The sequence below is a fragment of the Oryctolagus cuniculus genome, chromosome 9 (genome assembly GCF_964237555.1).
Source record: "Oryctolagus cuniculus chromosome 9, mOryCun1.1, whole genome shotgun sequence".
NCBI lineage: Eukaryota > Metazoa > Chordata > Mammalia > Lagomorpha > Leporidae > Oryctolagus > Oryctolagus cuniculus.
The window spans coordinates 86,620,794-86,644,467 of NC_091440.1; the positions used below are offsets into that span (position 1 = coordinate 86,620,794).

The 23,674-nt window shown below is 43.4% G+C and overlaps 1 protein-coding gene across 1 annotated transcript; it reads left to right on the forward strand.

The window, feature by feature from the left end:
* Positions 1 to 914: 914 nt before the first annotated feature.
* LOC100342337 (small ribosomal subunit protein eS4, X isoform-like) lies at positions 915 to 15,163 on the forward strand. Its single transcript, XM_070048336.1, has 2 exons — positions 915 to 937; positions 14,569 to 15,163. The coding sequence occupies exons 1-2, from the start codon at positions 915 to 917 to the stop codon at positions 15,161 to 15,163; spliced, it is 618 nt and encodes a 205-aa protein (XP_069904437.1).
* Positions 15,164 to 23,674: the final 8,511 nt, after the last annotated feature.

The window sequence follows — 23,674 nt, forward strand, 5'->3', positions numbered from 1 at the left end:
GGGAGACTCAAATGAGACTCCTCCTGGCTGCTGGCTTCAGCCTGGCCCAGCATTGGCCATTGCAGCCATTTGGGCAGTGGACCAGAGGATGGAAGAGTTCTCTTTCTCTCTCTGTCTCTCTCTCTATAACTCTGATTTTTAAATAAATAAATAAATAAATAAACAAACAAGTCTTTAAAAAATGTATCTTGAGAGAGTGGGGGTAGAGACTACAAAAGTCTTGCAGGGTGGGAAAAAACCAAAGGCCTATTTTTTATAAATGTGTAATGTTTTCACCCCTGGATGTGCCAAATTATAATTGTGATTGCAGGTGATGTGTGCCATAAATCATTTCGTTGCTAATAAAAAGTTTGCCTGTTTGCCCTGAAGGAGGGAGGGGGGGAAGCTTGAAAGAAATACAGTTCAGGAGCCGGTGCTGTGACACAGCGGGTTAACACCCTGGTCTGCAGTGCCAGCATCCCATACAGGTGCTGGTTTGAGACCCGGCTGCTCCACTTCCTATCCAGCTCTCTGCTATGGCCTGGGATAGCAGTAAAAGATGGCCCAAGTCCTTGGGCCCCTGCACCCATGTGGGAGACCTGGAAGAAACCCCTGGCTCCTGGTTTCGAATCGGCACAGCTTCAGCCGTTGCAGCCATTTGGAGAGTGAACCATTGGATGGAAAACAACTCTCTCTCTCTCTCTCTCTCTCTGTGCCTCTCCTCTGTGTAACTCTGACTTTCAAATAAATAAATGCATCTTAAAAAAAAAAAAAGAAATACAGTTCGAATTCAGCAATGTAATTAGGTCAAAAGTAAAGGTTGGAAAAATACATACCCTGTGCACATTGATTTAAAAGAAAAAGGAATAATAAAGAAGGTATTATACTGTCAACATCAGGTCAGGGAGATTTTATAGCAGAAAAAATAACTAGAGATGAATAAGGATATGGCACAAAGGTAAAAGGACCCATCCACCAGGAAGACACAACAATCCTGAATGTCTATGCAGCGAACAACAGAGCCTTAACCTACTCGAAGCATCACTGACAGAGCTGAAGGAGCAGCTTCCCAAGTGCACAGCTGTGGCTTCAGCCACTGTTGGAACTACTGGATGGAAAATCAGCAAGGTGTGCAAGATGAGACAAACAGCACAACCCGCAGCTCACCCACGTGACTCCATTTCTAGGACGTCTCTGAAATAAAATCGTAGAAATAGGAACAGATTTGTGGTGGGCAGTTAGGGATGGGAAGGAGGTCAGTGGGTTATACAAAGGCAGCAGGAGGAATCCTTGTGGGCTGGGAACTGCTCTGTGCCTTGACTGTGTTGTCAGAGACACAAATGCACATGATACAATTACATAGAACATTTACACACCTAGAAGATGAGTATAGACAAAGCTGGGGGAACCTGAGCAAGTTCAATGCACCTTATCAAGGTGTGTGTCCTAGTGGAGGTGTTGTGTGATGAACTTGAAAGATGCTACATTGGGGAAGTTGGTGAAAGCACAGGCAAGACCTCTCTGTAGGATTTCTTAGAATGACAGTGACCTTAAATGGGTGGGACTGAAGCCCTGCCATGCCCCACCCCACCCTGTCCTCCGCTTTTGAGTTTGTAATCAGGCCCCACCCAGGCCCCACCCCCTGTGCCTTTGGAAGGTATAAAGGGATGGCTTAACTTTGTTGTTGGGTTTCTTTCCTCTGTGGGGGGTGTTTTCTTTGTGAAGAATTTTTTTTCCCTCGTTTGGTTCCTTTTTGTGTTTTGGCTCTTTGCTCCTCCTCTCTATCTCTTGAGCTTGCCTATAATTTTCTTGTGCTTTAAATAAACCCTATATCCTTGCATATTTTTATGCTTCACTTTGAATTCTTTTTAAAAAAGATTTATTTATTTATTTAAAAGGTAGAGCGATAGGGAGAGACAGATCCATATGAGATGCTGGTGTCACAGACAGTGGCTTAATCAGCTTGGTCACAACGCAAGCTCCTGAATCATTATCTTTTAAAAATATATTTATTATGAATCTGAATGGCACAGTTAACAGAGACAGAGGGAGAGACAGCTTCTATCTGCTTGTTCATTCCCCAGATGGCTGCAATGGCTGGGGCTGAGCGAGGCTGAAGTCAGGAACCTGGAACTCCCTCTGGGTCTCTCTCATGTGCGTGGCAAACTTGGGCTATCCTCCACTGCCTTCTGAGGTGCATAGCTCTGGTATGGGATGCCAGAGGTCAGTCGCTCTGATTTGGGATGCCAGCATCATAAGTGGCAAATTAAACACTGCAGCACAATGCCGACCCCTCAATACAGATTTTTAAGTTTTATTTTATCTATTTGAAAGGCATAGTTTTACACACACACACACACACACACACACAGAGACAGAGAGAGAGAATCTTCCATCCTCTAGTTCATTCCCTAAATGGCCCCAAAGGCCAGGGCTGGGCCAAGCCAAAGCCAGGAGCCAGGAGCTTCTTCCAGGTCTCCCACATAGGCGCAGGGGCCCGAGCACTTGGTCCATCTTCTGCTGCTTTCCCAGGTGCATTACCAGAGAGCTGGATCAGAAGTGGAGCAGTGGGTACATGAACTGGCATCAGTATGGAATGCCGGCATTGCAGGCAGTGGCTTAACCTGCTATGCCACAGCTCTGGGCCCTTCCCTTAATAGATTTTAAAAGGTAGATATCACAGAAAGTATCTTCTAGGCTCACAAAGGGATGATGTTAGAAATTAATAACAGAAAGGAAATAGGAAAATTCATGAATTTGTGGAAATTAACACATTCTTAAACAACCAATAATGCAAAGAAGGCATTACCAGGGAAGTTAGAAAACATTTACAGAGGAATGAAAATGGAAACACAATATCCAAAAACTTAGGGGAAACAGAAAAAAGCAGTGCTAAGTGGGGAAATTCACAGCTGTATATATTTACATTAAAAAACAAAAAACGGGGCTGGCGCTGTGCCACACAAAGGTTAATGCCTTGGCCTGAAGCACAGGCATCCCATATGGGCGATAGTTTAAGACCCGGCTGCTCCACTTCCTATCCAGCTCTCTACTATGGCCTGGGATAGCAGTAGAAGATGGCCCAAGTCCTTGGGCCCCTGTACCTGCGTGGGAAACCTGGAGGATGCTCCTGGCTCCTGGCTTCGGATTGGCACATTGCAGGCATTTGGGGAGTGAACCAGTGGATGGAAGACCTCTGTCTCTCTCTCTCTCCTTCTCTCTCTCTCTGCCTCGCCTTTCTGTAATTCTGCCTTTCAAATAAATAAATGAATCTAAAAAAGAGTCAAAATTACTTGAATTGAAAACATATATAGTTCTACAAAAATAAACATTATATAGTGTTTTGTTTTGTTTTTTTTTTTTTTTTTTGGACAGGCAGAGTGGATAGTGAGAGAGAGAGACAGTGAGAAAGGTCTTCCTTTTTCCGTTGGTTCACCCTCCAATGGCTGCTGCGGCCGGCGCACCGCGCTGATCCGAAGGCAGGAGCCAGGTGCTTCTCCTGGTCTCCCATGGGGTGCAGGGCCCAAGCACTTGGGCCATCCTCCACTGCACTCCCTGGCCACAGCAGAGAGCTGGCCTGGAAGAGGGGCAACCGGGACAGAATCCGGTGCCCCGACCGGGACTAGAACCCAGTGTGCCGGCACCGCTAGGTGGAGGATTAGCCTATTGAGCTGCGGCGCTGGCCAGCATATTTTTATTAATTATTTGACTTTATTAGCCTATTGAGCCACAGCGCGCCAGCCATGGCGGCCATTGGAGGGTGAACCAACAGCAAAAGGAAAACCTTTCTCTCTGTCTCTCTCTCTCTCACTATCCACTCTGCCTGTCAATAAATAAATAAATAAATAAATAAAATAAAATTATTATAGAAGGGGATTGTGAACAATTGCACAAAAAGAAAATTGGATAGGGGAGAAATCTCATGAACGTAATGACTGTGGAAAAGCTGTGTCTATAAGTCAAACCTTGTAATGCATCAGAGAATTCACACAGGAGAGAAACCTTATGAATGCAATGGCTTGGAAAAGCCTATCTGTGTAAGTCACACCTCATCAAACATTCACAGAATTCACACAGGTGAGAAACCTCATAAATGTAATGATAGTGGAAAAGCCTTTGGCAATAAATCACAACCCATAATGCATCAGAGAACTCACACAGGGGAGTACCTTATAAATGTAATGACTGGAAAAGCCCTTTGCTGTTAATCACAACTCATAACACATAAGAAAAAATGTTTTCTAACTTCCCTTGTGATGTCTTCTTTGTAGATTGGATGAGTGGTGACAAATTCTTTCAGTTTCTTTTTGTTATGGAAGGTCTTTATTTCATATGCATTCATAAGTGAGAACTTTTCAGGGGAAAAAAAAAAGAAATTGGATGAGCTAGCTGAAATGGCCAATTTCCTAGAAACACAGAGGCACTCCAGATTGAATCAGGAAGAAACATCAAACCTGGATAGACATCTAAGTAGTGAGAAGATTAAATCGGTTATCAAAATGCACCCAACAAAAGAAGGCTTAGACCAAATGGCTTTACTGATGAATTCTACCAGGCATTTGAAGAGGAGCTAACATCAGTCATCCTTCTCAAACTCTTCCAAATAATTGAAGAGAAGTGACTCTGATTCATTCTATGAGATCAGTGTTATCCTGATACCAAAAGCCAGGCACATTCACTACAAGACAAGAAATCTGCAGGCTGATGATTGCCTAATGAATATTGATGCAAAAGCCTCCAAAAATACCACCAAACCAAAGTCATAAACATAATCCAATTATACAACATTTGAGTTTTATTTTAGTAATGCGAGGATGGCTCAACTTGAAAATTGATCAATGTAAAATAGACTAATTTTAATTAATGAAGGATAAAGCCTTTATGATCATCTCAGTTGGTGAAGAACTGGTATTTGACAAACTATAACATTGCTTCATGGTAAAAACAATATGAAAACTAGGAATAGAAGGAAATTTCCTCAACATGATAAAGGTTATACACTTCCCCCCATAGCTAACATCACATTAATTGGTAAAAAGAGGGTGTATAAATTTTGTTTATTTTTTCAGAAAACTAGCTTTTCATTTCACTGATCTTTTGTATCATTTTTTTTGGTTTCAATTTTGTTTATCTCTTCTCTAATTTTAATTATTTCTTTCCTCCTACTAATTGTGGGTTTGGTTTGTTCTTGTTTTTCTAGGTTCTTGGGATGCACTGTTAGATCATTTGTTTGATGCCTTTCCAATTTCTTGATATAGGCACTAATTACCATACACTTTCCACTTAAGACTGCTTTTGATGTATGCCATACATTTTGATATGTTGTGTTGTCATTTTCATTCATTTCTAGAAATTTTCTGATTTCCCTTTTGATTTCCTGTATGACCTACTGTTCATTCAGGAGCATGTTGTTCAGACTCCATTGTGTTTGCATATTTTCTAAAGTTGTTAGTTTCTAGCTTTATTCTATTGTGGTCAGAAAAGATACATGGTATGATTTCAATATTTTTGAATTTGCTGAGACTTGCTTCATGGCCTAGCAAATGGTCTATCCTAGAGGAAGTTCCATGTATTGATGAAAATAATGTGTATTCTTCAACTGCAGGATGCAATGTTCTGTGGATATCAGTTAGGTCCATTTGGTCCATGGTGTAGATTAGCTCTGAGTTTGTTGATTTGTTGTTTAGTTCATCTGTCCATTGATGAAAGTGGGGTGTTGAAGCCCCCACTATTATTGTATTGGAGACTATGTCTCCCTTTAGATACATTAACACTTGTTTTAAATAGCCAGGTGCTCAGGCATTGGGTGCATATACATTTAGTATAATCACATCTTCCTGTTGAACTGATCCCCTTAGTCATTACATAATGCCCATCTTTGTCTCTTTTAACAGTTTTTGTGTTAAAGTCTATTTTGTCTGGTATTAGAATGATTACACTTGCTCCTTTTTGCTTCCTGTTAGCATGGGATATCTTTTCCCATTGTTTCACTTTCAGTTGTGTGTATCTTCATTGGTGAGATGTGTTTCTGGCAGGCAACATATAGGTAGGTCTTATTTTTGAATCCATTCTTCCAGTCTGTATCATTTAATTGGAGAATTAAGCCATTGACATTCAAGATTATCACTGATAAGTAATGACTTTATTCTTCTTTTTTTCCAAAAATATTCCTAGTGTTTGCTTTGGATTTCCTTTGTAATTTTACTAGGAGATTTTCTGCCTTCATATTCTTTCGCAATGATAACTATCTTTCTCTGTTCTGTATGTAGCACATCCTTAAATATCATTTGTAAGGCCGGATGAGGGGTGACAATTTCTTTCAATTTCCATTTGTTTTGAAAGGTCTTTATTTAATCTTCATTTAAAAATGAGAACATTGTTGGTTACAGTATTCTAGTTTGACAGTTCTTTTTTTTTTCTTTTAGGATTTGGACTATGTCTCTATTCTAGTCTATAGGATTTCTGATGCAAATTCAGCTGTCAGTATAATTGGAAATCCTCTTAAGGTAATCTGGCATTTCTCTTACGCACATTTTAGAATCTTTGTTTTACTTTTGAAAGTTTGACTATAACATATAGTATTGAAGATCTTTTCTGATCATATCTATTAGGAGTTTTATGTGTTTCCTGTCGCTCCTCCGCTCGCGGAGGAGCGGCACCAGACCGGACGCTGTTATTCCCTTTCAGTCGGTTTTTTCTACAGTAAAGCAAGAACAAGTAAAGAGAAGAAAGAAAGAATGAGATAACAAACTCCCCAGCGAGCTCTCCAACCAATTCTCCAACCAACCCCCCCCCCCCCACCGTGCCGTCTCTCTTCCCCTTTTATAGTCCTCTCCCACCAATCTGTGCTCTGCTGTCCATGTGCAGAGCACGCCGTTCTCTTCCAATCAGAGGTAGGATCAGCTCCTGCAGCTTCTTAGTCAAATTGATGAAGCAGCTGTGTACAATTTATTTACTCCCTCTCAGCGCCAGGCTGTGGGAGGCGGGCCCTGCCTCCCACATTTCCTATTCTTGGATGTCCCTATCTTTCTCCAAATAAATAAATTTTTCTGCTTTCATTTCACTGAGTCATTCTTTTAATCCATTCTCTTTTTCCACACCATCAGTAACTCCTAAGACACGTATGTTTGGTCATTTGATAGTATCCCATAAGTCTTAAACACCATTTTCAGTTTTTCTTTTTTCCATGTGATTGAGATATTTCCAAGGATCTGTTTTCTAGCTCAGATATTTTTTCTCTGCCTCATCAAGTCCATAGTTAAGGTATTTCCTATTTGACATATTGAATTCTTCATTTTCAATATTTCAGTTTGAGTTCTTTTCAATGTCTCTATCTCCTGGCAGAATGTCTCATACATGTCATGTATGGATTTTTTAAAACTCATGCATATGTTTCTCTGTGTTTTTGCGTAGTCTTATGATCGTTCTTCTGAATTCCTTTTCAGACATTTAATCAATCTCTTCATCTCCAAATTCTCATATTGAAGTGTTGTTGTGTTCCTTTTGGGGAGTCATATTGTCTTCCTTGTTTGTAGTTCCTGCATATCTACATTTATTTTTAGGCACTTTTTGGAAACACCTGTTGGTTTTCTCCTCTGAGGGCTTCTTCCTTTGAACTATACCTCTGTGGCTTAGTGGAGTGTTTGGTCCTTCAGTGGATATCCAGAAGCATGTGTTGAGGGTGGGCCAGGGTGCTCAGGCCAGTGCCTGAGGGTATGGCAAGAATCTAGAGTGACACCCAAATTAGGCACGAAAGATCTCTGTCGTCAGCAGGGGAGGATATGACTGGGTAGGCTGGCATGATCACAGCTTCACTGCCCCTCTGCCAAGGTGCACCACCTGCACAGGGCAAGCCTACAATGTTGCACACCCCACCCACGCAGGCACGTGAACTGTACAAAGTTATCTGTGTGTTCCTCAGTGTGAGCATGGAACCTTCTGTGATGACCCACTCCTGGCATTCAGAAAAATCTGGACCTCTGAAGCCAGAAGCAGTGATTCCCCAAAGACCCAGCCACACCACAAGCCCTATCAGACAGTCACTGAATTCCCATGGTCATAGTTCATGGGACTCCCACAGTCATAAGGAGCAGGGGATCCACTTGCAGTCCCAGGAGCCCACTCTATATTAGTTGGTTGGTGCTATGCCTTGGTAAGTCAAGTCTGGACACCTTGATAGAGTGAGGGGAGAGGAGTGCTTCACAGGGCTAAGCAGGCATCCTGTCCCCTGCCAACCCTCCAAGCCACAAAGTCAATGGGGACTGCAGATTTATCCCTCTGACAAAATCCCCTGTAGCATGGGCTGCAGCAGCTTCTACTTGCCTTTTTAAGATGGATTCCCTTCCTGCTAGTAACTGGGTGTCCTTGGGGGAGGATTTGAAGAAAGCAATGTGCTCTCCCTTCCCAGAGTTAGGCGGGCACCTTGCCTCACACTGGCATTCCAGGCTGGATTCAAAGTCAGTGGGGTCTGTGAGGTTCTCCCTTAAGCAATAACACCAGTGGTATAGGCTGCTGCAGGTTTCTCTCACCTTGCTCCAAGAAGATGGTGTCTCCTCCAGTCTCTGGCTGCAAAAGTCACCGGTACCATTCCATCTGCTGCTGCATGACTGTATCCCTACTGTTCTTTGGCATCTCTTTTCTCTGTAGAATTTCCACTGCAAACTACTCTCCAACTTTCCCCCAGGAATGCCATTCCTCTTCTTTTCTTCTGTTATTTTTTCATCATCAAAGTCAGTATATCTTTTCCCTATTCTGCCATCTTGGCTCCTTCCATCAGTGTTTTTTTTTTTTTTTTTCCTGTGATTATGCTTTTGATGTCAAGTCTAAGAGCACTCTGTGAAGCCCTTAGTCCCAAAGATTTTCTCCTGAAATTTTTTCTAAAATATTTTCGATTTTACACTTAGGTCTACAATTTATTTTGAGTTGATATTTTTGTGTAAGATGTGAAATTTTGGTCCTGTTTCATTTTGCTTATGAGTATCTAATTGTTTCAACACCATTAAAGACTAACTTTTTCTTGTTTAATTGCTTGTGCATCTTTGTGAAAAAGCCATGGTTGTCTCTGTGCCACTCTATTTCTAGTTCTCTACTCCATTCTGTTGGTCGCTGTCTCTCACTTCCACTGATGGCACTCTGTCTTGAGTGAGGCAGCTGTGGAGTCCATCTTGAAATCTAGGAGAGTTACTCCTCCCACTTAGTTATTCATTCTCAGAATTATTTTAGCTACTTTGATTCCTCATTCTCCATATAAATTTTAGAGTGAGCTTGTCCATTTCTCAAGAGAGCTTGATGGCATTTCAATAAGAACTGTGTTAAATAATTTGATATGAGATAATTAATATTTTTGTTGTGCTTGATCTTCTAATACATGAACACTGTTTGTCTCTATTTAGGATCTTTGATTTCTTCCATCAACATTTTGTATTCTCTTGCCTTATAAAAAGTTTACATTTATCTTTTTGGCCACCATTTGATTTTTGACCTTCACCCTTGCTTTGTGTGTTTCTTTTTTAAGAAGTCTTATTTATTTGAAATGAAGAGGGAGGGAGGGAGAGGAAGAGGGAGAGGGAGAGGGAGAGGGAGAGGGAGAGAGAGAGAGAGAGAGAGAGAGAGAGAGAGAGAGAAAGATTTTATCTCATTCTCTAGTTTACTTCCCAAATGTCCACAACAGTGGGGACTGGGCTGGTAGAAGGCTGGAACTCAATCTGGGACTCCCATCTGGGTGGCAGAAATTCAAGTACTTGAATCCTACCCTGCTGCCCCTCAGGGTATGTATGCATTAACAAGAAACTGGAATGGGAAACAGAGCCAGAACTCAAACCCAGGCACCCCAATATGGAGTGTTCCAAGTAGTGTCTTAATCACTGGGCCAAATGCTTACCCTGTACATTTCTTATAAACAACATATAACCGAGGTTTTATTTTTTTATTTTTGACAGGCAGAGTGGACAGTGAGAGAGAGACAGAGAGAAAGGTCTTCCTTTTGCTGTTGGTTCACCCTCCAATGGCTGCCGCGGCCAGGGCATCGTGCTGATCCGAAGCCAGGAGCCAGGTGCTTCTCCTGGTCTCCCATGCGGGTGCTGGGCCCAAGGACTTGGGCCATCCTCCACTGCACTCCCTGGCCACAGCAGAGAGCTGGACTGGAAGAGGGACAACCGGGACAGAATCCGGCGCCTGGACCCGAACTAGAACCCGGTGTGCCGGCGCCGCAAGGTGGAATAGATTAGCCTATTGAGCCAAGGCACTGGCCCGAGTTTCCTTTCTTCTTTTCCCAACTGATTGTCCTTGACCTTCACCTGCTACCTCTACTTTGTTTTTTAATTTCCTTCTTTTACTTTGTGATTTGCTTTATGATTTGGGGGCATTGATTCAGTTCCTTTCCCTTCTCTTCCCTCCCTCATGCTCTTTTGGATACTTTATCACACTTTTCCATCCCATTTGCCCATTCCTAATTATTGTCCTTGAATGCAAACTGCTATTCTCTTACTCAAGATGAAGTGCCTGACACCACTGCTCCGCTATGCTCTCCATCCCCAGTGTCCACATCTCCCACTAGAAGGACGCTTTGGATGCTATCAGCTCTTACAGTATGCTCAGCCCATTCCCAATTCCTAGATGTTGTTGACATAAAGAGTATTTTTAGTTGCAGCTGATTACTTGGCCCTATCACAGAAGTTCTCCTATTTCAAGGATCTCTAGTGTTTACAGTTCACATTCCCAGTCTGTTATTTGCTGTCTAGATTAACCACATATTGCAAAATTCTCTGCTTACCATAAACTCCTTTTCTGTTTGCTTCCTTTACATATTTCTTCTTCCTCTGCTCCTCAGTCCCACTCCTCTTCCTTGTTATTCCTGACAGGGCCTTTTCTGGAACCTTCTCCCTAGGTGGGCTATGTGAATGATGACCTCTGAATCCTTGCATCATAACAGGTGTTTTTCTTGCACTGTAACGCATGGAAAATATCTTACCAGGCTTTGTGTTCTTGGGTCCTAGCTCTTTTCTCAGTATTCTGTAAACATTATTCTATGACTACACTAGTTTCTCATGCTGCACTGGATATGCAAAGTCCAATGCCAGTTGATTTCATTTCCCCCATAAGTAACTTGCTCTTTTGGTTTAGAAACATGTGAAATTTATTTTTAAACTTGAAAGTGTCCAGTTTTACCAGGATACACCTTTTTATCATCTCTCCTAAACCTGCACAAAGAAGTTTACAAATGAACAATAATTTCCTTGATATTTTCTGTATTGCCTCTTCCTTTTTTTCCCCCCTTCTGGCCTTCATATTGCTTTCTTAGGTGAGTCTCCACGATTTTTCTTTCAAGTGTTTTTTATTTTCATTTATAAATGTCTTCTCTCTGTATTTATGGACGGGGGGGACTGCTGTGTAACATTTTTCCATGTCCAGTCCGACAGGACCACTTGGCTATCCTATAAGAATTCAAACTGCTCCTCTACCAGCCTGAACTCACCTGTTCAGTCTTGGCTCCCATGCTCTGCTGCTCTGAATACGCCCTTGTGAAGATGATCATCTTCCACTGCTTTCCTAGGCCATAGCAGAAAGCTGGATGGGAAGTGGAGCAGCTGGGACTTGAACCATAGGATGCTGGCACTGCAGGCTGAGGCTTTACCTACTACACCACAGCATCAGCCCCTGGGCTTACTTCAAAACAGTTCCTTTCTTCCTTCCCCTGAGAGCTTTGAGGGTAGAACTCAGATAAGTGTGGGCACACTGCAAGTGTGCTTTCCAGAGTTTTATCTCTCAAGCCAGTCCTCACTTAGTCTCCAGCAGTTTGTTACTTACCTAGTAAGTGTTCCTATGTGGCTTCAATTGTGGCTTCTGCTCCATTAGGCACTGGTGGTCTGTGTCTGTCTGTGTCTCTAATTTTCAGGGTGTCAGTTTGCCCCATGACCTCAATTATCTGATCGATTGAAGAATTGTTGGTTTTTAAATTGTTGAGTTTCTCTCCCTCCCTCCCTCCTTCCCTCCTTCCCTCCCTCCCTTCCTTCTTTTCTTCCTTCCTTCCTTTCTCTTTTGTTCATTTGTTCATTCTCTCTCTCTCTCTCTCTCTCTCCTCCCTCCCTCCCTCCTTTGCTTTCCTTGTTTTGAGATTGGAAATGATGTATTCTAACCTCTTTACATGTTAGGTGAGAAACTGAAAGTCAATGCTATTGATTTTTGTGAGTTAATTTTATATCCTGCTATCTTATGAAATTCTTTTATTGTTTGAATTATTTTATCTTTGATTTTTGTAGTAAGGCTTTTGCAGGTTTGCCATTATGTCATATGCAAATAGATTTGGTTCAATTTTCTTTTCCTTATGCCTTGTTTTGCTTGCTCCAATCATACTGTGTTGACTGGTACCTATGGAGGGAGTGGACACTCTGCCATGCTTCTGACTTAACATGGCTCTTGGGTTTCCCAAATTTTAAAAAAGATTTATTTATTTGAAGGGCAGAATTATAGGCAGGGAAAGATGGAGGGAGAGAGAGAGGGAGCGCTTCCATTCACTGGTTCACCACCCTCTCCCAAATGGCCCCAAAGTCCAGGGCTGATGCCAGCAGTCTGGAACTCCATATTGGTCTCCCAGGTGGATGGCAGGGGTCCAAGTACTTTCCTAGGCATGGTAGAATGGAGTTGGATCAGTAGTGGAGCAGCCAGGACTTGAACTGGAGCTCACATGGGGTACCACATGTACCACAGCACCGACCCCTAGGGCTCCCAATTAAATAAGATGCGGGCTTTAGGACTGCATTTTATATATTTTGGTGTATGTTTTGAAATGTAGCTTTGATTATTTTTAAGTATGGCAAGGTCAACAGTTTAGGAGAAGACTACCATAGTCAAGATAATTTGGAGGTGGTTAAGGCATCACCTGGAACAAGTGCATCCCAGATCAGAGTGCCTGGCTTTGCAAAATTTTTTTATCAAAATAAATTCATCTTTTAGTTCCATTTCTGTGAACTTTTGAAAGTCCTCTCATAGAATTTGAAATACACTGCCTTAACTTTAAGACATAAAAAGGTCAGAGAGAAAGAAACTTGTTGTAAACTGACAGGTACTCCCGTATGTAAGGGAGCATGTTACCCAATTATTTCGATTCCTGCACTTGTTCTTAGAATCATTGTGAATGATCAGCTACAAAATTAGATTGATAATGAATGATGTTGTACTGATTTTTAAAAAATATTATTTATTAATTATTTGAAAGGTAGAGTTACAGAGAGGCAAAGGCAGAAGCAGAGAGAGACACACGCACACACACACACACACAGAGAGAGAGAGAGAGAGAGAGAGGGATTTTTTTTCCATCTGTTGCTGAACTCCTCAAAAGTCTGCAACAACATGGGCTAGGCCAGGGTGAAGCCAGGAGCCCAGAACTCCATCTGGGTCTCCTATGAGGGTGGCAGGGGTCCAAGAACACAGACAATTTTCTGATGGCGTCCCAGGCATATTAGCAGGGAGCTGGATCAGAAATGGAACAGTTGGGACTTGAACCAGCACTCCATTATGGGATGCCAGCATTGCAGCTAGCAGCTTAACCTGCTGCACCACAACACCTGTCCCAATAATGCTATTGACATAAATCAGTCACCAACAGTGGCATAATTTTCTAAGCTGCTGAACAATTCTTGACTCATATCCAAACAAATCAAAGTATTAATTTTACCTTGATCTACATTATAGTTGCACACTAGACATTTCAGTGTATGTCAAAATGATGCAAAAATACATGCATGTATATAAAGGAGAATTGTCTTAAATATAGAACATTATGAATGAATTTTCCACATATATGAATGTTCAGTATGACATTTGTTGTTATCCAGGAATGTCCCATGAGTTGGAAGACATCTAACATCCCTGGCACCTACTCACTAACTGCCAGTACCCTTCCCCAAGTGGTTTCAGTAACCAAACATACTTCCACCTTGTGGGAAATCACTGGGCTAGATGAATTCAGTCTGGTTTAGCTGGTGGTAATTCAGTTCTGTGAATATTGTCCATCTCAAGGGGCATGTCCTTTATGCAGACAGTTGAGAAAAAGCCAAAATGAGTTGGAAAATGGTCACCTTCACAAGTAGTATAGCAATGTAGATAAGAGCAAGGAGATGGGTTGGGCGTTTGGTGCAGCAGTTAAGATACTGTTTGAGATGCCCACATCCCATAAAGGAGTGCCTAGGTTTGAGTTCTGGCTCTATTTCCAATTCCAGCTTCCTGCTAATGCACCCAAGGAGAATGCAGATGGTGGCTCTAGTAGTTGCATCCCTGCCTCCCACATGGGAGACCTGGAATGGTTTCTTGGCTCCTGGAATACACCTGTCTCAGCCCCGGCTATTGCAGGCATTTGTGTGTGAGTCAACAGATGGGAGAGCTTTCTGTCTCTCTGTCTCCTGCCTTGCTAATGAGTAAAATAAATAAATAAAAATTTAAAAAGCAAGCAGATCCCATTTCCCTCAAGTAATCATTACTTTGCAAAAATGACACTGATCAGTACAGTGGTATGAAATGGGCACTCCCATTTATTTCAATTGTGCTATAAAATTTTTAAAGCAATTCATTAAGAGTCCTTTAGTGCATATATAGCCTTATAACAAGTTATCCCATTTCTTGGGATGTCCAAACTGGTACATGTTACCCTGCTGGTTTTGTGGATGTCATGAGCTTTGACAAGATCAGAGAGAATTTCTGCCTGACCTGTGACACCAAGGGTCACTTTGCTGTTCATTGTATTATACCTGAGGAAGCCAAGTACAAGTTGTGCAAGGTGAGAAAGATCTTAGTGGGCACAAAAGGAATCCTTCATTGCGTGACCCATGATGCTCCTACCATTGGCTACCCTCATACCCTCATCAAGGTGAAGGGCACCATTCCCACTGACCTGGAGGCTGGCAAGGTGACTGACATCACCACATCTGACACTAATAGCCTGTGCATGGTGCCTGGAGATGCTACCCTGGGAAGAACTGGTGTGGTCACCAACAGAGAAAGACATCCTGGTTCTTTTGATGTGGTTGATATAAATGACGCCAATGGCAGCAGCTTTGCCACTCAGCTCGCCAACATTTTCACTGGCAAAGGCAACAAGCCTTGGACTTCTCTTCATCAAGGAAGGGGAATCTGCCTCACCTTTGCTGAAGAGAGAGATGGGAGACGGGCTGCCAGACAGAGCAGCGGGTGAAATGCTCTCTAGGTGACAGGCTATATAATAATAGATAGAATTAAAAAGGAGAGAATGTCCAACATGGGAAGCAGTCCATACAGCAGATTCAGAGAATGACAGTCACTTTAAGTAGCACTCTGACCTCAGAATCAGTCTTAAGGTATTCTGGTTTGGCTGAAAAGCCCACGAGAGCATTTCAGACATGGAAAGCCAAGATACTGGAAAAACATGTCCTATATGAAGGACCTTGGTAGGTGAGACCCCAGTGGAAAGAAGTGGTCATCAAAGAAGGAGGTACTTTTCTCTGAAGGGAGGAGAGAACTTCCAATTTGCTTATGGCCTTGTCTAAATACTGATGGAGTTTGTGGTTTCAAAAAGCTTCCATAGCCTAAGCAGCTCATGTCAAGAGCCTCAGGTGATCACTGACGTCATATGTTAGAGTGTTAATTGTTAAATTAACAATAGGAGTCACTGTGCACTAACTCCCTATGCAGGACCTCTGTTCTCAATGAGTTGTATTATGAGAGTTAATAGTAAAACTTGTTCTCAAAGATTTATTTTATTTTAGTGTATTAAGTGGAGGATATTCTTATGTCTTGTCTTAGTTATGCCTAAGTGTCCAAGTCCATTGCTTGTTTTCTTAGGTGCTTCCTTAATTAATAATAAAAACCATTCTCAAGGACTTCAAATTATTAAATAGAGGATATTCTTATGTCTCACAGTTATAGTTATGTCTAAGTGCTCACAGAAGATGTATCATTCTGGGTGCTTGTTTAAAATTAAGTTTCTAAAAAAAAAAAAAGAAAATGAAATTAACTTCAAGATGCAATGACTTTGAACAGCCCTTGTCTCCACTGTTGAGGAATAGGTTTGTGTGTGTGTGTAGGGGGGTGGGTGTGTTTGTGTACAAATTGTTGAACTCTTTACTTAGTACAGAGTTGGTCTTCTGTGTATAAAGGTAATTGAAAATGTATCTTAGTGGAGAATGGGACTGGGAATGGGAGAGGGAGGTGGAGGAGGGGTGGGAGGGTGGATATAGTGTGAAGAGTCACTACATTACTAAAACCGTACTTATGAAATGCATGAAGCTTGTATTCTTTAAATAAAAGGTTTCTTTGAGAAAAAAATTAAAATAAATAAATAAATATAAAAAATAACTGTTCAACTGAATTGTTCCCTAGCTACTCAGCTCATCTACAATTTTTTAATCATGTAGAATTTCTCTCTTTCCGGAAGGGATTTAAAGACTGGTTCATGTAACACTTAATCCCTGGGTACATACTAGTTGAGTAATTCATTAATGAGCCAGGCAGTACACTTTCCAGGAGCACAAAGGGAATAGAGAAGTCTGCAGAGCCTTGAGGTTCTCTTGACACCAACGCCAAACTGTAAACTTTCGTTACCTCTGTAAGTATTTCTAAACCACCTCTACTTAGGTTCCAGAGTTCAGAAAACTGTATGTGTGTTTCTTATATCCAAGTCTAAGAAATTTTCTCTACTCAAATTACTTTAGGCATCTGCATGGTGTCATTGTAATTTCACAAGATGACAATTCAGATAGTTTCTCTAGAGAGTGGGTTAACTGGCTGACACTAACCACTGAGTTACTGATCCTACAAAATGGTGTGGATTAAATCCTGGGCTCCAAAAGCTTCCAAAAAGAGACTTCTCAGTAAGGGGTTTTTACTCACAGCTGGGTTTTCTCCCATGGACTCTTTGGGCAATCCATGCATGTACGTGCATCTTTGCCCAGGTTCCCGTGGAAACAACATCATTTAGTAGGACTGCTTTCGACTCCAGCTGCCTCTGAGCTCTGGAGTTTTCTTTTCTCACCATCTGGAGATTTTTGGTTCCTTGGCTCAAAAACAAAACCTGGCGCCATCTACTAGCATCCTCTAGTACTGCATTAAGATCATGTCTTGGAGTTCTGTGGATGTAGTAAGCACCACACTTTTCTCAACTCCAGTGAAGTCAAGCCTAGGTGTTGGAGCTTCGAAGATGGCTAAGACACGGTCACTGCCACAGGCAGATTTTTAGTCTAGCTGGAAGGCAGAAACTCTCAGAGTGTTGGGACTGTGTGGTGGCAGAGGAACATGTTGCTAGAACATGAGTCATGCATGCATCATTTTAACCCTTGGACTCCCCAGGTTCAGGAGGGATACCAGACTCCATACAGGGAGACCAATTAGGAGGCTGTTAACAAAATAGCCTCAAAAGTCCAAACACAAAATCTCCTCTCTCTTAAATGCAAAGTACTGCTAACTTGACTAGTCATGGCGTAGTTGGGGAGAAGCTTCTACCATATTTAACACTTGTTGCCTGTCCTCAGTTGTCCACTTGTTGCCAAGTGGGGGTAACACATGAAAATCCTTCAATTGGGACAAATACTCGTAGTTGAGATTCCAAGGATTTCCTCATGCTATAAAGGTATCTAATTGATGGTTAATAGAGCTCCTTACAAATAAACAAATCCACTCTCAGTTTCCACATTCTGTTCCTGATAACTATAGGAGGATCTGGTTGCACTTTTTTTTTCATGTCAGCAGAAAAATATAAGGGGCTCTATCACAAATTATATGTTGGGGCTGGTGCTATGGGGTAGCAGGTAAAGCCACCGCCTCAGTACCGGCATCCCGTATGGGCACTGGTTCGAAACCTGGCTGTTCCACGTCCCATCCAGCTCCCTGCTATGGCCTGGGAAAGCAGTAGAAGATGGCCCGAGTCCTTGGGCCCCTGCACCCATGTGGGAGACCCGGAAGAAGCTCTTGGCTCCTGGCTTCAGATCAGCCCAGCTCTGATCGTTGTGGCCATTTGAGGAGTGAACCAGCACACAGAAGATCTCTCTCTCTCTGCCTTTGCCTCTGCCTCTCTGTAACTCTTCCTTTCAAATAAATAAGTAAATCTTTAAAAAAAAATTATACACAAGTGATTTTAGCCAAAGGGCTGAGAAGAGATCGATTATAGATAAGGTCATCTGGATTTTGACTCGATCATCAGTTTCACGTCACATCTCTAGGGGGTAATCAGATTGTTTGCCTGCTCAAACTTTCAGATGCCTTAAAACTCTTCTGGATACAAATAATAGACTCGAAGCCCCTTTTCACTTATTCAAATATCAAAATTGTTGAAAAGAGGCAACAGGAAATTTCCCAGAAAGATTTTTTTAGAAGAAAAATATTTAACTTCGTCATTATTGCTTCTTATCTATCTTATTCTTCTTTCATTGAAGGGTCCAGGGGTCCGGGCACATCTTCCTGGTTAATCTTGCGTTTTTTATCTGTATCTCAATTAATAGATGCAGATGCAGTTTATTTATTGGAATTACTGTGTGGTATTTTGTTGTGTGACTATCCTAGCTATTAGTTTTCCAGTCTTAAAACATGTAGCCTAGCTGTTGCTGTTATTAAGAACCACATTGTGTCATGGATTCTTCCTTTATTATGTAGATTCTCCCTATATTCCTATAACTGCAGCAGAGGTTAGGAGCTGAGCAACTGGGCAATGGAGTTGGAGCTGCATTTTGAGCTGCCAGGTGTGAGTTACTGGAATCGGAGGGTGGCTTCACTAATTTGCATCTTTGTAAGCTCCTTTGCAGGCCTCGATCTCAGCATGTTTAAAGGTAATACCTCATTACCTTCCAACATTTCCTGTTCCGATAAGAAGTCTGTTGAAATTCCTTGGCAGATAATCTTTCTTCCTACCATGGCTATGAGGATTGTCTTTGTCCTGAATGTTCTCAAGTCTCTGGATGTAGAATTTCTCGTTTTATTTTTTCTGTTTAGTACCCAACGTGCATGAGAATGTGTTTCTTCTGAAAAAGGACCTGTTCCCATTTCTTTAAACATTTCTTCTCTGTCGTGCCCTCCCTTCCTTTATTTTGAAAATTCTCAATTTTCTTTCCAAGTCTCATCCTTTTTTTTTTTTTTAATTTATTTATTTGAAAGTCAGAATTACACAGAGAGAAGGAGAGGCAGGGAGGGAGGGAGGGAGGGAGAGAGAGAGAGAGAGATGTCTTTCATCCGCTGGTTCACTCCCCAGTTGACTTCAACGGCCGGAGCTGCACCAATCCAAAGCCAGGAGCCAGGAGCTTCTTCCAGGTCTCCCACACAGGTGCTGGGGCCCAGGGACTTGGGCCATCTTCTACTACTTTCCCAGGCAATAGCAAAGAGCTGGATTGGAAGTGGAGCAGGGGCTAGCACCATGGCGCAGCAGGTTAACGCCCTGGCCTGAAGTGCTGGCATCCCATATGGGCGCCGGCTCAAGACCTGGCTGCTCCACTTCTGATCCAGCTCTCTGCTATGGCCTGGGAAAGCAGTAGAAGATGGCCCAAGTCCTTGGGCCCCTGCACCCACGTCGGAGATCTGGGGAAAGCTCTTGGCTCCTGGCTTCAGATGGGCACAGCTCCGGCCATTGTGGCCATTTGGGGAGTGAACCAGTGGATGGAAGACCTCTCTCTCTTTGGCTCTCCTCTCTCTGTGTAACTCTGACTTTCAAATAAATAAATAAATCTTAAAAAAAAAAAAAAAAGGAATTGGAGCAGCCAGGTCTTGAAGCGGCACCCATATGGGATGCCAGCACTGCAGACGGTGGCTTTATCCACTATACCACAGCATCAGCCCCCTCATTCTCTTTAATATTTTTATTGCCTCTCTGTACTGCATTCTCACTGCTATTTCCAATTCACTGATTTTATCTTTGGCTCTATCAGGTCTGGAAATTATCTTGTATGTTGCAGATTTTATTTCAGTGGTGGTATTTTTCATTTCTACAATGTCTAGTAGTTTCTTTTATAAAGATTCATTTTATTTATTTATTTGAAAGGCAGAGTTACAGGAAGGGGGAAGATACATAGAGACCTTCTGTGCCTTTGTTCACTCCCCAAATGGTCACAATGGCCAGAGCCAGGCAGATCTGAAGCCAGGAGCCAGGAGCTTCTTCCGGGTCTCCCACGTGGGTGCAGGGGCCTAAGCACTTGAGCCATTATCCACTGCTTTTCCAGGCCGTAGAAGAAAGCTGGATTGGAAGTGGAGCAGCTGGGATATGAACTGGCTCCCATATGGGATGCCAGAGCAACTGACAGAGGCCAAGCCTACTATGGCATAGTGCTGGCTCCTTCTCCTCTTCCTCCTCCCCCCACCCCCACTCTCCTCCCCCACCTCTTTCTCTTTTTTTTTTTTTTTAAGGTAAGTTACTTAGGGATGGACTGATTGATTATTTGTTTGAACTAGTGAGAACAAAACTACTTAGAAAATAAAAATTGTGACCAGTGTTGTAGCATAGCAGGTTAAGCTGCTGCTTGCTACACTGGATCCTATATGAGTACTGGTTTGAGTTGCAGTTGCTCCTCTACTTCCAATTCTGCTCCCTGCTAATGCACCTGGGAGAGCAGCAGGGTTTGGCTCAGGTCCCTGAGCCTCTGTACCCACATGGGAGACCTAGGAGAAGCTTGTGGCTCCTGGCTTTGGCCTGGCCCAGCTGTTGCTGCCATTTGGGACGTGAACCAGCAGATGGAAGATCTCTGTCTGTCTGTCTCTTTCTGTAACTCTGCCTTTCAAATAAGTAAAATAAATCTCAAAAAAAGTTAAAGAAGAATGGCACTAATAAAATAGGGGAAATTTCAGAAGAAGTTTGGTGTAAGGCAGGACATTTAGCTGATGTTCTAATAATTCAGTGGCTGGGTTTGAAGAAGCAACAAAGAAGGCATTGTGCCTGTGAGTGTTCACAGATTACTTAACATTCCAGAAGTGAAGGAAGAAGGGAGCCAGGCTTGGGCAGTGCCTTGGCAGTGGGGAAAACTCACAGAGCAGTGAGGACATCACCAAGCTGGGACTTCCAACTGCAAACCCACTGTCATCTCACTCAGTGAAAGTCAGCAGATCTTCCTCTGTGTGCCCCTGGAGCTCAGCTTCTAGATCCTCTCCTAACACCCCAGAGCCTTTTGGCCTTGGTTTGCTTTTGACTTTGAAGATTCATGATGAGGTGCCTTGGTACAGGACCTGTTTCCATCTACTGAGCCAGCATTGGGCAAGATTTTCAGCCAGGAAGCTCACATCTTCCAGTTCTGGGACGTTTTCTTTCGGTATTCTGTTGCCAAGTGTTTTCCCTCCATCCCTTCTTTCTCCTCATCAGAAAGTCCCTTACTGAGATGTGGCACCTCTTAGATTGGTTCTCTTAAGATTTAGAATTTTTTTTTTTTGCCTATTTCTAGGTTTTTCACATTTTGAGATATTTTGTGGGAAGGTTCCTCCTTTTTGTCTATTTCTTTACTGAATTTTCCGTTTCTGCTGCTATATTTTCAATATCTTCAGTGGTGTCTATATTTCTACGAATTTTCCTTTATAAATAGCATTCTGGGGGGCCGGCACTGTGGCATAGTGAGTAAAGCCGCCTGCACCACCGGCATCACATATGGGCTCCAGTTCAATGCTGGCTGCTCCACTGCTGATCCAGCTTCCCGCCTGGGAAAGCAGCGGATGACGTCCCGACCACCTGGGCCCCTTCCACCCACGTGGGAGACCCAGGAAGAATCTCCTGGGTCCTGGCTTTAGCCTGGCCTGGAGCTGGCTGTTGCGCCATCTGAGGAGTGAACTAGTGGATGGAAGATTTCTCTCTGTCTCTCTTCTCTCTATCACTCTGCTGTTCAAATAAATCAATAAGTAAAATCTTTTTTGTCTTTTTTTTTAAAGAAATAGCATCTGTTCTTTAAGATCTATTTTTATTTATTTGAAAGGCAGAACCACAGAGAGAGAAAAGAGAGAGAGAGGTCTTCCATCCACTGGTTCACTCCCCAGATTGCACAACAGCCAGCGCTGGGCCAGGCCAAATCCAGGAGCCAGGAGCTTCATCCAGGTCTCCCACACCAGTGCAGGGGCCCAAGAAATTGCGTCATCTTTCTGCTGTTTTCCCAGGTGCATTAGCAGGGAGCTGAATTGGAAGTGGAGCAGCCGGGACTTGAACCAGAGCCCATATAGGTTGCCAGGGAGGCTTAACCTGTTTAGCCACAATGCAGCCTGGATTAGCATGTTGTTCTTGTGTCATGGCTCTTACAAATTTTCATTTCTCTATAAGGATATTCATAGCAGTTATTTATTTTTTTAACTTCTTGCATAGACTGTTGCCTCCAAGTTGACATTCGTGGTTTTGTTTTTTTTTTTTTTTTCCTGTTTCTTTGCTTTGCTCTCTGTTTTAGGTTAGATGTTTTCCCCCAGGGCACTAGGAATCCTTGGTTGCTTACCTAAATGAAAGCACTTCAGAGTGCTCAGAGAAAAACAGGATGAAAAGGTAAGTTTGTTCGGATGCAAAAGACAGCTACGCAGGCACTCGCGAAAGATGGAGAAGGGGGTCAGGAGGAGGCAAGGAGACCCCCAGAGGAGCTCCCGAGAAAGTTCTGCCAAGCAGAACCAGAAGAGGCTGCTGTTCAGGAAGAGGAAGGTGCTGGGTTCCCAAACAGGACGCCTTGCGAAAGAGCCAGCAGCTGCAGGCCTGGCCCACGGCAGAGCAGGGAAGCTGCCGGGAAGTCAGAAGTCACGCATGCCCGCGAGCTCAAGGGCAAAGTCCCTATGCGGAGTCAGACAGGCCCCCGTAGATGCACAACCTAGAGGAACATCCCTTAGAAGGAGAGGTCAGTCACGCCCACTTCAGCTCTCAGGCCAGCCCCTACCCGACGCCCTCACCTTTCCTCCAGGGGGCAACCTGAGCTGCCTGTGCTGCTGCCAAGAACCCACAGCCCCTGCAGGCTGCTGGCATCGGCCCTGGTCTCCTGACGGGTCCTGGTGGCGCCCTAAGCTTGGGGCTTGGGGTCAGCGTGTCCCATTGCTCTCAAGCGCCTCTCTTCTATTTGCTGGGCAGACGGAGTGCGTGAGCCCTGGGAGGACTTCATCCTGCGCCAGGAGCCCCGGCAGCATCACCAGGTGTGCCCGCTGCATAGTCTTTTCTGTCCTACCGGGGACTCAGCTGCCCAGAAGCCGGGCCAGGTGACCTGGGGTGCCTCAGCCCTAGCGCAGGAGGCACAGCTGCCCGGCCAATTGGAGCAGATCAGGGCGGAAGGCCCCTCTTCTGCAAACACCCCACAGTTCTTAGCAACATGCAGTGTTCCCTCCTTGCTCCACCCTCAGCCCATGCTGACCAGGGTCTGCTGGGGACAAGCAGCCAGGCTGACTGGAGAGGCCGGGTGGGAGTCTGAGTGGCACACTTTGGTGGCCTCGGCTGTCTGGGGAACAGGGACGGACACTCAGGGAGTCCCTTTTAACAGAAAGACAGTCCAGAACTGAGGACGTTGCGACTTCTCTGTGCTGCGCAAACTCCCAGAATCTCTGAGGGTCTCCCGTGGGCATCACCATGCGCCTGTCACTGTGGGTGACCCACACCCCACAATCTCTGTTTTCACTGGGGTATGCTCGTCCCAGGAAACCTGCATCATGTTTCTTTTGTGGCTGTACTTGCAGCTCATGAGTGGTGTTTAGAATTTTTATTTATTTATTGTTGTTTGAAAAGCAGCAAGAGAGAGAGCGCGCAAAAGCTTCTATTCAT

Excerpts from the sequence above, each read along its gene's own strand:
- LOC100342337 (XM_070048336.1), top strand. The coding sequence starts at position 915 with ATGAATAAGGATATGGCACAAAG. Across the intron at positions 938-14,568 it reads AATAAGGATATGGCACAAAG|CCTTATAACAAGTTATCCCA; the intron begins GTAAAAGGACCC and ends GTGCATATATAG.